Raw genomic sequence first — 14,071 nt, 5'->3', positions numbered from 1 at the left:
TAGAATGTAAAGGTCAATTGGTGAAGTGTCACTACATGTAATGTCCCGGATGGGCAAAATATCACAAAAATAATGGTCAATTTCCTTGGAAATGTAACAAGTGAACCTGGAAATGAAGACAATTGCAGGAACCATCTCGATGAACCCAAACCCCCAACTGAGTGAGGCCAGAAGACCACAGAGTCTCTGACTCATGACTGTGTGATAATGTAAAGGTCTACAGATGGCGACATAGCGGTCATAGCTCATGGCGGTCAAGATGGAAACTTCATTACTGGTTAATGTACAGAACATATATAACTGGGCCATACAGGCCGAGGTGGAAACTATGTGGTTGTGTGTTGCAGAGAAAACAAAAATCCCGTGCAGCGCTGTAGTAGAACTGGATATGTCTATGAAGGACAAGTTGGCCAAGAAGAAGTACATGGGAGTGTGCAGGTGGAGATCACAGCAGACCAGGAGTAGAATGGTCAGATTTCCTCCAAGACAGATGAGATAAATGAGAAGAACCAGAAGGAAGATGAGAACTTGTAGACCAGCAACATCTGAGACTCCTTTAAGTCTAAAGCCTTCTATTGTGGTCTGGTTTGTGGAACTCATGGATGGATCTGGTTTTTTTCCTATAAAAGTATATACATATATATGTGTTATTCTTGTACTTCATAGAATATTAGTCTAGTAATAGTCAGTGGCCATATCAGTCTGAACTAGTGGCCAGATCTCCAGAAAATACTTTGAGCCCCGGACGGTCCTACCAGCACTGACTTCCGGGCAGAGAGATGGTGACACTGGCCAGTGGCCACCTCTTTCCTTTACCTAGCCTGACTTTATATTTTTTTAGCTCCTGATAGAGCTTGGACTCAAACCCCCCCCCCCCAATGATTGTAAGTTCACCTACGAGAAATGCATAGGGAAAGATACAGGACACTGTCGCAGTGTATGCGTAACATCTTACTCCTCCTATGGACAACATTAGCATGAGTAGTTATTAGCTCCCCCCATCTACAAGTGACTCTATGAAGATACACACTGCCTAGACAGATAAGATCAAGAAGACAACATTTACGTTATGTATAGACTTGTCGGCTGGCATGTTGGTTTCACCTATCTATGTGTATAGAGAGAGGGACGAGAGACTGGGAGACACTTACACCTGCCATTGTATCTACATTAGAACTAGATATATGTAGCGGTATATTGTCGGCCCCATTGGAATGTAGTATAAGCGGAGTCATATATCGGCCCCATTATGATGAATTCTTGCTATTAGCAGTAGTGTTATCTCCTTTTATGATACTTTACCGTATACAAAATTTGTAGATTTTGCAATGCAATAAAAGTTACAATGATGGAGACCCAGATAATACTGGTGATACCCTACACCATAAACAATATGCACCTAATATGCAAAAGTAGTAACACGTATACATAGTATGAATATTTGCTACGGCTACTGTTAATATATCTTTCAAAAAAAAAAATAATAAATAAATAAATTTATATTTTGTCCATTCCGTCCATCCACAGTTCTCGTAGATTATATTTGTCCCAAATTTTGACCATACAAAACTAGAAATTGTTCCCCCAAAGAAATCCTCAACCGATATCTGTAAAATAAAAAAAGTTATGGTCGTTGTAGTGTGAAAAAGAAAAAAATTACTTGGTGCTGAAGACCAAAAACGGCCTCAGGATTCAGAAAATAAAAAGTGAAAAAGTCATAGAAACAGTCCATGTACACAAAGAATACGCCCCAGACACTGAACTATCCCTCGCCACCTAGTATCATCTCATGGCAATAACAACACAAGAGTAACACAGTAACATCGTAAAATAGAACTTTTATTACTCCTATAGAAAATAATATTGTTTAATTTGTTTTTCTCGTGGACACGTAGGAATACCCTTAAGAAAGGCAATTCATCTCCTACCTTTAGATGGCGCCACTATTCGGTATAAATCTCGGTTTACACAGTAAGTAAGCGGCCATTTTCTTGTGGCCTGTGGGCATGCACCGTCGGCTCTGCCCGAGGCCTAGAAGTTTGACCGCCAGCGCCGGAATAAGATGTGTGAAGTGGCCGTTCAAGATGGAGGCGGTGCTGGAGAGTTCTCTCGCAGGATTGGGGACACCCCCAGTGCTGTTTGAGTACTGGGGACAGCACCATGTGCTGCGAGAGAACTCATTTGCATAGCAAATAAAACTGGATTATATACCGAATGGCGGTGTGGAGAAGACATCTAAAGGTAGGAGAAGAATAGCCTTAAGGTCAACGAGAAAAATTTGATTTTAATGGTAGCAGAGGTGGTAACCCTGACTGTGCGGGGTACAAAGGGGGCCCAACATGGCTGACACCGCACACAGCAGTCTGGCAGAGGAGAAGACACCTGTATGTGGGACACAGAACTGAGTCTACAGAGCCCCTGCATACGAGCCAGGTAACACTGCATTGAATATTTGCAGCACACTTTACACCACGCTGAGCAGGAATAATGCCCCCTCCCCAGGAGCAGCCAAGGGTTTCCAGGTAACTGTGCGGCCCACCAGTTGTGTGTGTGTATTTGTGCTTTAGAGCAGAGCCTGCGCCCCCTCCCTTGCCAGGTGTGTGACAAGTTCTCAGCTTGACCCCGTGACCCGAGCACTGTATTGCTTCGCCACCTCTATATCTGATTTCCTTTGCTCCTTCAGCAATGTAACAAAAAAAAAAAAAGAAAAAATAAATAAAACACACACATGCAGGAAAAAACTTATCTGCAACTAAAAGAGTGCAAAAGAGATGCAAATAATAAATCCCTTCCTCCGTATGTTGTGGAATTTACAGCTGCGGTCTTAGGACATTAGTTACACTACTCGCTGGTTTTAATATTCCATTTATATAAAAGAATCTGCAAAAAAAACAAGGGAAATGTTATTTTTCCCCCTCAAAAGTAAGTGTCAATTAATTAATCAATTATATGTATACTGAAATGATGGCAATAAAAAACCCCTAAAACTTGTCCCAATGAAAACAAGTCCTCAGACAATATGCAAAATGATGGCAAAAGAAAAACACTAGACCCTGAAGGGGTTAACTACGTTTCATCATAATACGGGAAAAAATGTAACAAAATATTCAACGTGCGCAGTCTATGTATAGAACCAGATCCATGACATGATACAGAGCGATACAATGTAGTCATTTACCTTGTAGAATGTGATAAAGGACGAAATCATTGACACAAAGTATAAAAGTCACATAACAAGGCGGCAGAAGCTTCTCCGCCACACACAAGGCGCCGGCACTTATACATCTCTCCGAGCCCTGGGATGAAATCTCCAGAGGTCTGAACAAGACAAAAGTAAGAAGAAATAATAAGAACAAACAAGAAGTAACACTTAGAATTAAAAATAAGAAGCAAAACCAATAGAAAAACTTGTAGAATTAATAGTAATAATTGTACACAATGGGACAGACACATCATCCATGAAACTTCTACATTGTATTCAGTTATGATCTTACCCTTTAAGGGATTGTCTTATCAGCCACTTTCCCTATTAAGATGATGTATTTCCATGGCCTTATAGCTTGAGGAATGAAAGGTCAGACTCATGCCCAGGCAAGGATTTGTGGTGGAGTCTTGTAGCGATCAGTCGGCTTGGGCTCCGCTAAACGTGATTTTGATACTGATTAAGGTCACTGAGTCAGGTCTTCTTTATTAAAGGGGTTGGTCACTTTCAGACCAATATTGACAGACAAATGTACAATATAAAGATATACAATTTTCCAATAGACTTTCTGTATCAATTCCTCACGGTTTTCTAGATTTCGGCTTGCTGTCATTCATTCAGTTACTTCTAGAGGATGAAACTTTGACCATGGTCATGTGATTTACGGTACATGGTCATGTGATGAGCACACAGGTGCTGCTCGTTAGTCACAGCACAATAATCAGACAGCTGCCTGGTAATCAGCTGTACACCTGTGTGCTCATCACATGACCATGTACCGTAAATCACATGACCATGGTCAAAGTTTCATCCTCTAGAAGTAACTGAATGAATGACAGCAAGCCGAAATCTAGAAAACCGTGAGGAATTGATACAGAAAGTCTATTGGAAAATTGTATATCTTTTTAATGGACATTTGTCTGTCAATATTGGTCTGAAAGTGACCAACCCCCTTAAGTCATTAGTTGAATTTTCATGTCACTATTTTTGGGTAAGTACAACTTACATTTCGATTTCTATACAATTTGATACCTTTATTATGTTGATGACCATCATCGTGAATGGTATTTACAATCCAAAGACCATCTCTTTCAGAAGACCAATGAGGGTGTTGTCATTGCTCCATATAAGTAAATGGCAACACACTTACTGTTTAAAAGAACTAATTTGCATATTGACAAAAACAGCAATATATTGGCAATGGAGAGCTGGGGTGATATGCTGGGTCTGGTGACAGTAACCTATCTATCTGCAGGGCTGGGGTGATATGCTGGTTCTGGTGACAGTAACCTATCTATCTGCAGGACTGGGGTGATATGCTGGTTCTGGTGACAGTAAGTTATCTATCTGTAGGGCTGGGGTGATATGCTGGTTCTGGTGACAGTAACCTATCTATCTGCAGGACTGGGGTGATATGCTGGTTCTGGTGACAGTAACCTATCTATCTGCAGGGCTGGGGTGATATACTGGGTCTGGTGACAGTAACCTATCTATCTGCAGGGCTGGGGTGATATGCTGGTTCTGGTGACACTAACCTATCTATCTGCAGGGCTGGGGTGATATGCTGGTTCTGGTGACAGTAACCTATCTATCTGCAGGGCTGGGGTGATATGCTGGTTCTGGTGACAGTAACCTATCTATCTGCAGGACTGGGGTGATATGCTGGTTCTGGTGACAGTAACTTATCTATCTGTAGGGCTGGGGTGATATGCTGGTTCTGGTGACAGTAACCTATCTATCTGCAGGGCTGGGGTGATATGCTGGAGTCTGGTGACAGTAACCTATCTATCTGCAGGGCTGGGGTGATATGCTGGGTCTGGTGACAGTAACCTATCTATCTGCAGGGCTGGGGTGATATACTGGATCTGGTGACAGTAACCTATCTATCTGCAGGGCTGGGGTGATATACTGGTTCTGGTGACAGTAACCTATCTATCTGCAGGGCTGGGGTGATATGCTGGTTCTGGTGACAGTAACCTATCTATCTGCAGGGCTGGGGTGATATGCTGGTTCTGGTGACAGTAACCTATCTATCTGTAGGGCTGGGGTGATATGCTGGTTCTGGTGACAGTAACCTATCTATCTGCAGGGCTGGGGTGATATGCTGGTTCTGGTGACAGTAACCTATCTATCTGCAGGGCTGGGGTGATATGCTGGGTCTGGTGACAGTAACCTATCTATCTGCAGGGCTGGGGGGATATGCTGGTTCTGGTGACAGTAACCTATCTATCTGCAGGGCTGGGGTGATATGCTGGGTCTGGTGACAGTAACCTATCTATCTGCAGGGCTGGGGTGATATGCTGGTTCTGGTGACAGTAACCTATCTATCTGCAGGGCTGGGGTGATATACTGGGTCTGGTGACAGTAACCTATCTATCTGCAGGGCTGGGGTGATATGCTGAGTACTGGTGACAGTAACCTATCTATCTGCAGGACTGGGGTGATATGCTGGTTCTGGTGACAGTAACCTATCTATCTGCAGGACTGGGGTGATATGCTGGTTCTGGTGACACTAACCTATCTATCTGCAGGGCTGGGGTGATATGCTGGAGTCTGGTGACAGTAACCTATCTATCTGCAGGGCTGGGGTGATATACTGAGTACTGGTGACAGTAACCTATCTATCTGCAGGGCTGGGGTGATATGCTGGTTCTGGTGACAGTAACCTATCTATCTGCAGGGCTGGGGTGATATGCTGGTTCTGGTGACAGTAACCTATCTATCTGCAGGGCTGGGGTGATATGCTGGTTCTGGTGACAGTAACCTATCTATCTGCAGGGCTGGGGTGATATACTGGGTCTGGTGACAGTAACCTATCTATCTGCAGGGCTGGGGTGATATGCTGAGTACTGGTGACAGTAACCTATCTATCTGCAGGACTGGGGTGATATGCTGGTTCTGGTGATAGACTCCCTTTAAGCAATACCTCTAAACTAGCTGTGCCTGTTGTCCTCCATGTTCTTATATATCAAATCTATACCTGTAGCTGCGATATAATTTGGCATATAGAAGGTAGAATGTGGCACAGATCAGCAAAAAGTTGCAGAGTTTGACACAAAATGAGCTATATAACTTTTTATAACTTTTTATAATTGCAACTTCTACTTAATCTTTATATCAGTTTTTGGTGCAAAAGTTTTAATTAACCCCTTAACAACCTTGTATGTACTATTACGTCCTGGACACTTGGTACTTGGCACACCAGGGCTTAATACTACGCCCAGGGCCGTTAAGATAGTGAGCGGGCGACATCGGAAGCGAGTACCGACAGCTTACACCCTTTTCCACAACCTCCTATTGGAGCTGAGCGATGGCTGCGGCAGGAAGGGAATGTATAAGCTGTGTGAGTAGGGCTGAGCGATCAGGATCGGAAAAGATCAGATCGCGATCGGCGATTGAGTAAATTTCATGATCGCGATCGGGTTCCGATCCCGTTTAAAAAAGATTGGGAACATAATTCTGATCCCAATCCTTCATCCCTAGTGGTGATATGTAACAGTACAGGCAGGAGATGACTGACATGCTTGGCTCCAGCTGAGTATATGTCCCTGACAGTATGGCATTGTTATCTCTCCCGGATTCCACCATTGATTGTTTACATTGGAGTGTAGCTCAGGACACAAGAAGCAGCTCCTGAAGAAGATAAAAGCGCCCCACAAAGGGACAGGACAAACAAGACATAAGACTAGGATATAACCCTTAATGTTTGGGAAGCATTTTAAGGCTCAAAATTATAATACACCTTGATACATTCCTTGAGGGATGAAGTTTCTAAAATGGGGTTACTTTAGATGGGTTTTCATTGTACTGGTACTTTAGGGACTCTGCAAATGCGACATGGGTGGGGTTGAGCTGATCTTGAGATTTCAGGATAGATTTTAAAATCTGATTTTCGATCATTTTCCAGCCGATCCCGATCGTGAAATTTGCTTGATTGCCAATCAGGATCCGATCTTTTCCGAACCCAATGGCTCTACCCTACACATGGGACCTGAAAACTATTTCAGCGAAATCTGCCCTCCAAAACCCAAACAGTACTCTTCCCATTCTGAGCCCCACCATGTACCCATACAGCAGATTATGACCAGATATGGGGTATTGCCGTGTTCAGGAGAAATTGTATAACAAACTGTGTTTTTCTTCTTTAACCACTTGCAAAAATTTAAAAGATGGCGCTAAATGGAAACTTGTGTGGAAAAAAGTCATTTTTCATTTTTACGTCTCAATGTTAATAAAATCTGTGAAACAGCTGTGAGCTTAAAATGCTCACCAAACTCCTAAATAAATTCTGAGGGGTTTTATTTCCCAAATGGGGTCATTTTTGGGGGGTTTCCATTATCCAGGTGCTTTAGGGGCTTTGCAAATGCAACATGACACCCGAATACTATTCCAGCAAAATCTGCTCTCCAAAAGCCAAATAGCGCTCTTTCCATTCTGAGCCCCGCCATGTTCCCATACAGCAGATTACAACCACATATGGGGTATTGCCGTGTTCAGGACAAATTGTGTAACAAACTGTGGGGGGGCTTTCTCTCCTTTAACCCCTTTTCAAAGTGAAAACTTTGGGGAAAAAGTAACATTTTAGTAATTTTTAATTTACACATCCCAATGTTAGTAAAATCTGTGAAACAGCTGTGGGGTCAAAATGCTCACTAGCCCTCTTGATGAATTCTGCAAGGGGTGTAGTTTACGAAATGGGGTCACTTTTAGGGGGTTTCCATTGCTTTTGTACTCTAAGGGCTCTGCAAATGAGACATGGTGCCTGAAAACTATTCCAGTAAAATATGCTTTGCAAACACCCAGTGTCGCTCCTTCCCTTCCATGCGCTGTCATCTGCCCAAAAATCAGTTTACACCCACATATGGGGTATTTCTGTGCTTGGGAGAAATTGCATAACAAAGTGACAGATGCATTTTCTCCTTTAACCCTTTGTGAATGTGATAATTTTAGGTCTAAATGAATGTATTAGTGAAAAAAAATGACATGTCTAAATTTCACCTCCATATTATTTTTATTCTTATGAAAAGCTTAAAGGATTAACAAACATCCCAAATGCTTTTTTGCATTATTTCAGGGGTGCAGCTTTGAAAATGGGGTGATTTATGGGGGTTTCTATTATATAGGCCTTTATAATTCCTTTCAGAACTGAAGGTGTCCTTAAAAAATTAGTTTCGGGAATTTTGTTAGAAATCAGGAAAATCGCTGTTACACTTGTAAGTCTTGTAACGTCCAAAATAAATTAAAAAACAATCAAAAGATGGTGCCGATATAAAGCAGAGATATGGGAGATAATATTTATTCATGTATTTGGGTGGTATGACTATCTGCCTGAAAAACAAAGAATTTCACATTTTGAAAATTGCATTTTTTCCATCAAATTTCCTATTTTTTTAATAAATAAATACAAAAATATTGATAAATGTTTACCACTAACATGAAGTATAATGTGTTACGAAAAAACAATCTCAACATCACTTGTGTAAGTTACAGCGTCTAAAAGTTCTTTCCATTTAAAGTGACACATGTCAGTTTAGAATAACGAGTTCTGGTCCTTAAGGCACTTTTGGGCTGTGTCCTTAAGGAGTTAGTTCCCCAGGCACGGACTACTAGTTTTTATTAACAAAAAGAGGAGTCAAGTTGTCAAATGTTTGACCTCAAGGAAAAGAAAAATTATCCAGAACGAGTCAGTTTTGCCTTAAATTGTTAGAGGTTGCAGATGATCTGTCCTTTGTCTCAACTTGGACCAAAGTTTTTGAAACATAAATACAATTTACAAAATAAAAATATTCCGCAGAGTTTTCTTTGTAGGGCAGATTTGACATCTTTATTTTTCAGGCTGTAGATCAGGGGGTTCAACATGGGGACAACGGCCGTGTTAAAGAGAGAGAAGATTTTGTTGAAAGTCATGTTACTCCAGGAACCTGTAACCAGGTATTGTAAGATGATAGAAGAATAGAAGAGGACAACCACCATGATGTGTGAGGAACACGTGTAGAAGGCTTTACGTCTGCCAGTACTCGAGCTGATCCTTAAGATACATGAAATAATGAAAATATAAGGAGTTATAGTCAGGAAAAGTAAAATAATTGCATTCACATTACCAAAAACTAGAATATAAAGGTCCACAAGTGAAGTGTCGCTACATGTAATGTCCCGGATGGGCAAAACATCACAAAAATAATGGTCAATATCCTTGGAAATGTAACAAGTGAACCTGGAAATGAACAGAATGGTAGGAACAACCTCTATGAAGCAACAACCCCAACAGGCTGAGGCCAGAAGACCACAGAGTCTCCGACTCATGATGGTGTGATAATGTAAAGGTCTACAGATGGCGACATAGCGGTCATAGCTCATGGCGGTCAATATGTAAAACTCATTACTGGTGGATGTAGAGAAGATATATAACTGGGTCATACAGGCCGAGGTGGAAACCATGTGGTTGTGTGTTGTGGTGATTACAAACATCCTGTGTAGTGTTGTAGTAGAGCTGGATATGTCTATGATGGACAAGTTGGCCAAGAAGAAGTACATGGGAGTGTGCAGGTGGCGATCACAGCAGACCAGGAGTAGAATGGTCAGATTTCCTCCAAGACAGATGAGATAAATGAGAAGAACCAGAAGGAAGATGAGAACTTGTAGCTCAGGAACATCTGAGATCCCTTTAAGTCTAAAGCCTTCTATTATGGTCTGGTTTATGGAGATCATGGCAGTTATACTGTAATTGTAGGACATATGGGATTCAGCACTATAGGCTTATAGGATACAGGCGGCCTGTCCATATGGTCCATACTGTGCCTATAATGTGTGTAGAGGAGGAGAATGGAGAGAAGTCAGAGTAATCCAGCTGAGGGGTGACATGGTGAATGGTGAGAGAGAATGGTGGTGACGAAGAGAAGTGTCACATATTTATCGAGACTGTGAAAAGTAGCAGAAGAGTCGGTCATTAACCTACATGAGAAATGCAGAGAACGTCTGGCACAAAGTATTTAAGCTAAAGCCCCATGTGGTGGAAACAACTTTGCAACAAAAAAAATCTGCATTTCTACAACATGGAGCCTCCGCTTTCAAGGTGCTATAAATATAGACTAGACAGTGTGAAGATAAATCAGATACATCAGCATTAGCTACTGGGATGGATCCGGTACGTTCAGACTGTCTGTAGAAGACGACATTGTCTAATCCTGGGTGCAGCAGGGACTCCGACCATGACAGATGACTCTGATGCCGGGAACACCAAAAACTGCGACATCCCCGCACTGGTACTAAGAGCATTACTGCTATACCTAAGGCAGCGCCAAGTGCGCCAATTACCATAGTTACATTTTGTTCTGATTGTATTTTTCTCGAAACCTACATAAGTGGCAGCCATAAGAATAGCAGAAGATGTGTCTGTAACACGGAGGTGAGAGCGGAATATTCTCTCTGGGGGAGGGGAGAGATCCCTGTACGAGGTTACGTGTGTCTTAATAAATAGTCTATGTATCACTATAATACTGCAAAAAGGAGACGTCAGTGTGTATGTGCTGGAGAGTATATAAGAGTATATACCACTGTCTGAGCACATGACATGACATAGTGTACAGCGGCTACACAACAATACAATGGAGTCATTTACAATCCTAAATCCACCTCCTAATCCTAGAAGACAATGTACAGGAGACCGATCTGATGTAACAAGGACAGCAGACGCTTCTCATACAAGACTCCGGCATTGACTGTATATATATATTGTATATATCCTCCTGAGCTGGGGGTGAAATCTCAAGAGGTGTCATAAAGAAATACAGTTAATGAAGAAGAAGAAATATCCTTATAGGATCATTAGTAATAATAATAAGATTATCATTAGAGATGAGCGAACAAGAAAATATTCGATGTTCGTTACAAATAGAATCTCAATATTGGACTATTGGAAGGAATATCAAACCCCATTATAGTCTATGGGGGAAAATGCTTCGTTTCAGGGGATCCCACCATTCGGCTCAGGAGGGTCACCAAGTCCACTATGACACCCCAGCAAATGATGCCAACACCTCTGCAATGTAACTGGGACAGCAGGGGGAGCATGTCTGGGGGCATCTAACATGCCCAAGTCACTGTATTACCCCACTATCACAGCCTAAAAACTACACACTATACACACTCACTACAACCTCTATCAAAGTGGGAAAATACCTGGAAACCTTCTTTACTCCCCAAATGGATGGACACAAACCCAAATTTAAGCTCAACAAACATTAACAAGCACCCCTGACAACCACAGATGGAATAGGCAATGGGAAATCCAACAGTTCCCCCCCTGACCTGTCATTGTGGATGTGTGTGATGTGGTAAGACCTTCCAAAATTCACTTTCCTGGCCCTTAACATGAGCCCTTCCAAATTAAGTTCCAGGCCCGTAAGCTGAGCTCCCAGCAGAGATTGGGGCCCTTCAGGTGACTTCAGCCTCTACCTGCAGAGTTTTAGGCCCTTTAGCTTAGTTCAGCCTTCACCAGCAGAGATTTGTTAGATCTTTGGGTGAGTGGAGCCTTTAAACAGCAGAGATTCAGATTTTGGCCCTTGGGATGAGTACGGCCTTTAGAAAGCAGTGTTTTTGGCCCTTTTGGTGACTAGAACCATGCAGCAGCAGTGTTTCATTTTTTGGCCCTTGGGGTGAGCCCTAAAACATTAATTTTCAGGCCCTTGGGGGTGAAAATATATATATATTTTATATACAAAAAAAAAATAATTCACATGCAGAATTAGGGGCTGGGGTTGTAGGAGGAGGAGGAGGAGGAGGAAGAGTAAATTGTTTGCTGACTGAATCTCTCCAGTACCTGGACTGTGGAGTGGATATACAGCTGAGTATCCACATCCTCGCCCACGTCCCCTGCTCATGATGACAAAGGACATTGCTGGCAGCCCCTCTCCAGTAGCTGAACTGTGGACTAGACACCCGGCTGGGTATGCATGTCCTCACCCATGTCCCCTGCTGCTGCTGGCAGCCCCTCTCCAGTACCTGGACTGTGGAGTGGATATACAGCTGAGTATCCCCATCCTCGCCCACGTCCCCTGCTCATGATGATGAAGGACATTGCGTGCAGCCCCTCTCCAGTACCTGGACTGTGGACTAGACACCCGGCTGGGTATGCATGTCCTCACCCATGTCCCCTGCTGCTGCTGGCAGCCCCTCTCCAGTACCTGGACTGTGGAGTGGATATACAGCTGAGTATCCCCATCCTCGCCCACGTCCCCTGCTCATGATGATGAAGGACATTGCGTGCAGCCCCTCTCCAGTACCTGGACTGTGGACTAGACACCCAGCTGGGTATGTACGTTCACGTCCTCGCCCATGTCCCCTGCTGCTACACTGCATCATGTATTAAGCTCTGAATAGATCTGTTATTCCCTGCCTAACCGAAGCTAGAAAGTCCTGTATCGCCCTCAGAACAAGCTCTCCCTATCACTCCAAAACTGAAATGACACAAAGATGGACGACACTATTCTTATGAATTGGAGGTCACATGTTTTCGGCAGCCAATAGGTTTTTTCAATTTTTTTCACCGCCTCCCTTGTCATAATTCCCGTCCCACCTCCCCTACACAGTTATTGGTGCAAAAGATGCGCCAGGGAAGGTGGGAGGGGACACAAATTTTTACTGCAGCCTTGTATTCGATTGTGAACGAATACATCGAACGCCATGATATTTGATCGAATACCTATACGATTGAACAGCGTTCGCTCATCTCTAATTATTATACATAATGGAATAACATTAGCCAATGTCAGAAAGACCTCTAGTTGCTTAGAGGTTACCTCGGGTTCCTTTGAGACCTTACAGACTATTCTACATCTTGCTCTTGGCATTATCTTTGTTGGTTGACCACCTGGAGAAGGTTATAATGGTCTCCAACCTCCTCTGTACATAATCTGCCTGACTGTGGATTGGTGGAGTCCAATCTTGTTTGGTTTTGTAACCTTTTCCAGGCTGAAAAGCGTCAACAAGTCTTCTTTTGAGGTTCTCAGAAATCTCCTTTGTTTGTGCCATCCAGTACTCCAACAAGGCATCTAATCCTATCAATGTCTTCAGTCATCACATGAGGATCTAGCTTAGAATGATTTTACCCCTGACACAATACTGGTGGATACTCGGGATTTATACTGACTGGCTGAGGTCCTAATGCAATCTGGGCAATACGTTTCCTGATTCTACTATTTCAGTACATAGAAAAATGGGAACCTCTATATAGTATAGTGAGAATTTGGGCCTCTGTATATAGGAAAGATATAGGTGATGGAGAATGTCTACCGAGGAGGACGACCAACATGATGGGTGGATCAGAGAACAAAGGCAGGTTATCAAACCAGAGAAGGTCACAGGAAGATCTAATAATAATGTAAAAATATATAAATGGACACAATTTTCGAACATTTACTTCCACCCAGGCCTGTAACCGAAACGCAGGGGCGTCTGCTACAGTGAGAGGAAACAAGCTCTCATCATTGTCATAGATGGAGGTTCTTTACAGTAAGAGTGGCGAGCCTCACGGAATTTTTTGCTTTCTTCTGGATCAACAAAGTCGTATTATGGGTCGGACTTGATGGACTTGTCTCTTTAGTCCATAATGGTACATTGTTTTAATCTGCTCTTTGGGTTTTTTTCCCCACTGCACCAGTCACCAGGCAGGAAAAATATTTTTTTAAACTGGGCATTTGTGGACACAGGAATACCTAATGTGTTTGTGTTTGACAGATTTCCTGCAACAATTTTCTGTTGGGTTTACAGTCATTGCTTATTTGGGTGGTGTCTGCACAATGAGGTCACGAATACCAGAACTCCTGGGAATTTGCGTCTTGTTCCCGGATATATTGGATACCAGCAGGAGAA

The 14,071-nt window shown here is 42.7% G+C and overlaps 1 protein-coding gene across 1 annotated transcript; it reads right to left on the bottom strand.

The window, feature by feature from the left end:
• Window positions 1-8,935: 8,935 nt before the first annotated feature.
• On the bottom strand, window positions 8,936-9,910 carry LOC142185548 (olfactory receptor 2AP1-like). The gene has a single exon (XM_075260977.1). The coding sequence runs from the start codon at window positions 9,908-9,910 to the stop codon at window positions 8,936-8,938; it is 975 nt and encodes a 324-aa protein (XP_075117078.1).
• Between the last annotated feature and the right edge of the window lie 4,161 nt (window positions 9,911-14,071).

Source organism: Leptodactylus fuscus, chromosome 11, assembly GCF_031893055.1.
Source record: "Leptodactylus fuscus isolate aLepFus1 chromosome 11, aLepFus1.hap2, whole genome shotgun sequence".
NCBI classification, from domain to species: Eukaryota; Metazoa; Chordata; class Amphibia; order Anura; family Leptodactylidae; genus Leptodactylus; species Leptodactylus fuscus.
This window is presented reverse-complemented; position numbering and strand designations above follow the sequence as displayed.

Bases quoted from the DNA above. Each gene is read 5' to 3' on its own strand.
- LOC142185548 (XM_075260977.1), bottom strand. From the start codon at position 9,910: ATGATCTCCATAAACCAGACCATAATAGAAGGCTTTAGACTTAAAGGG.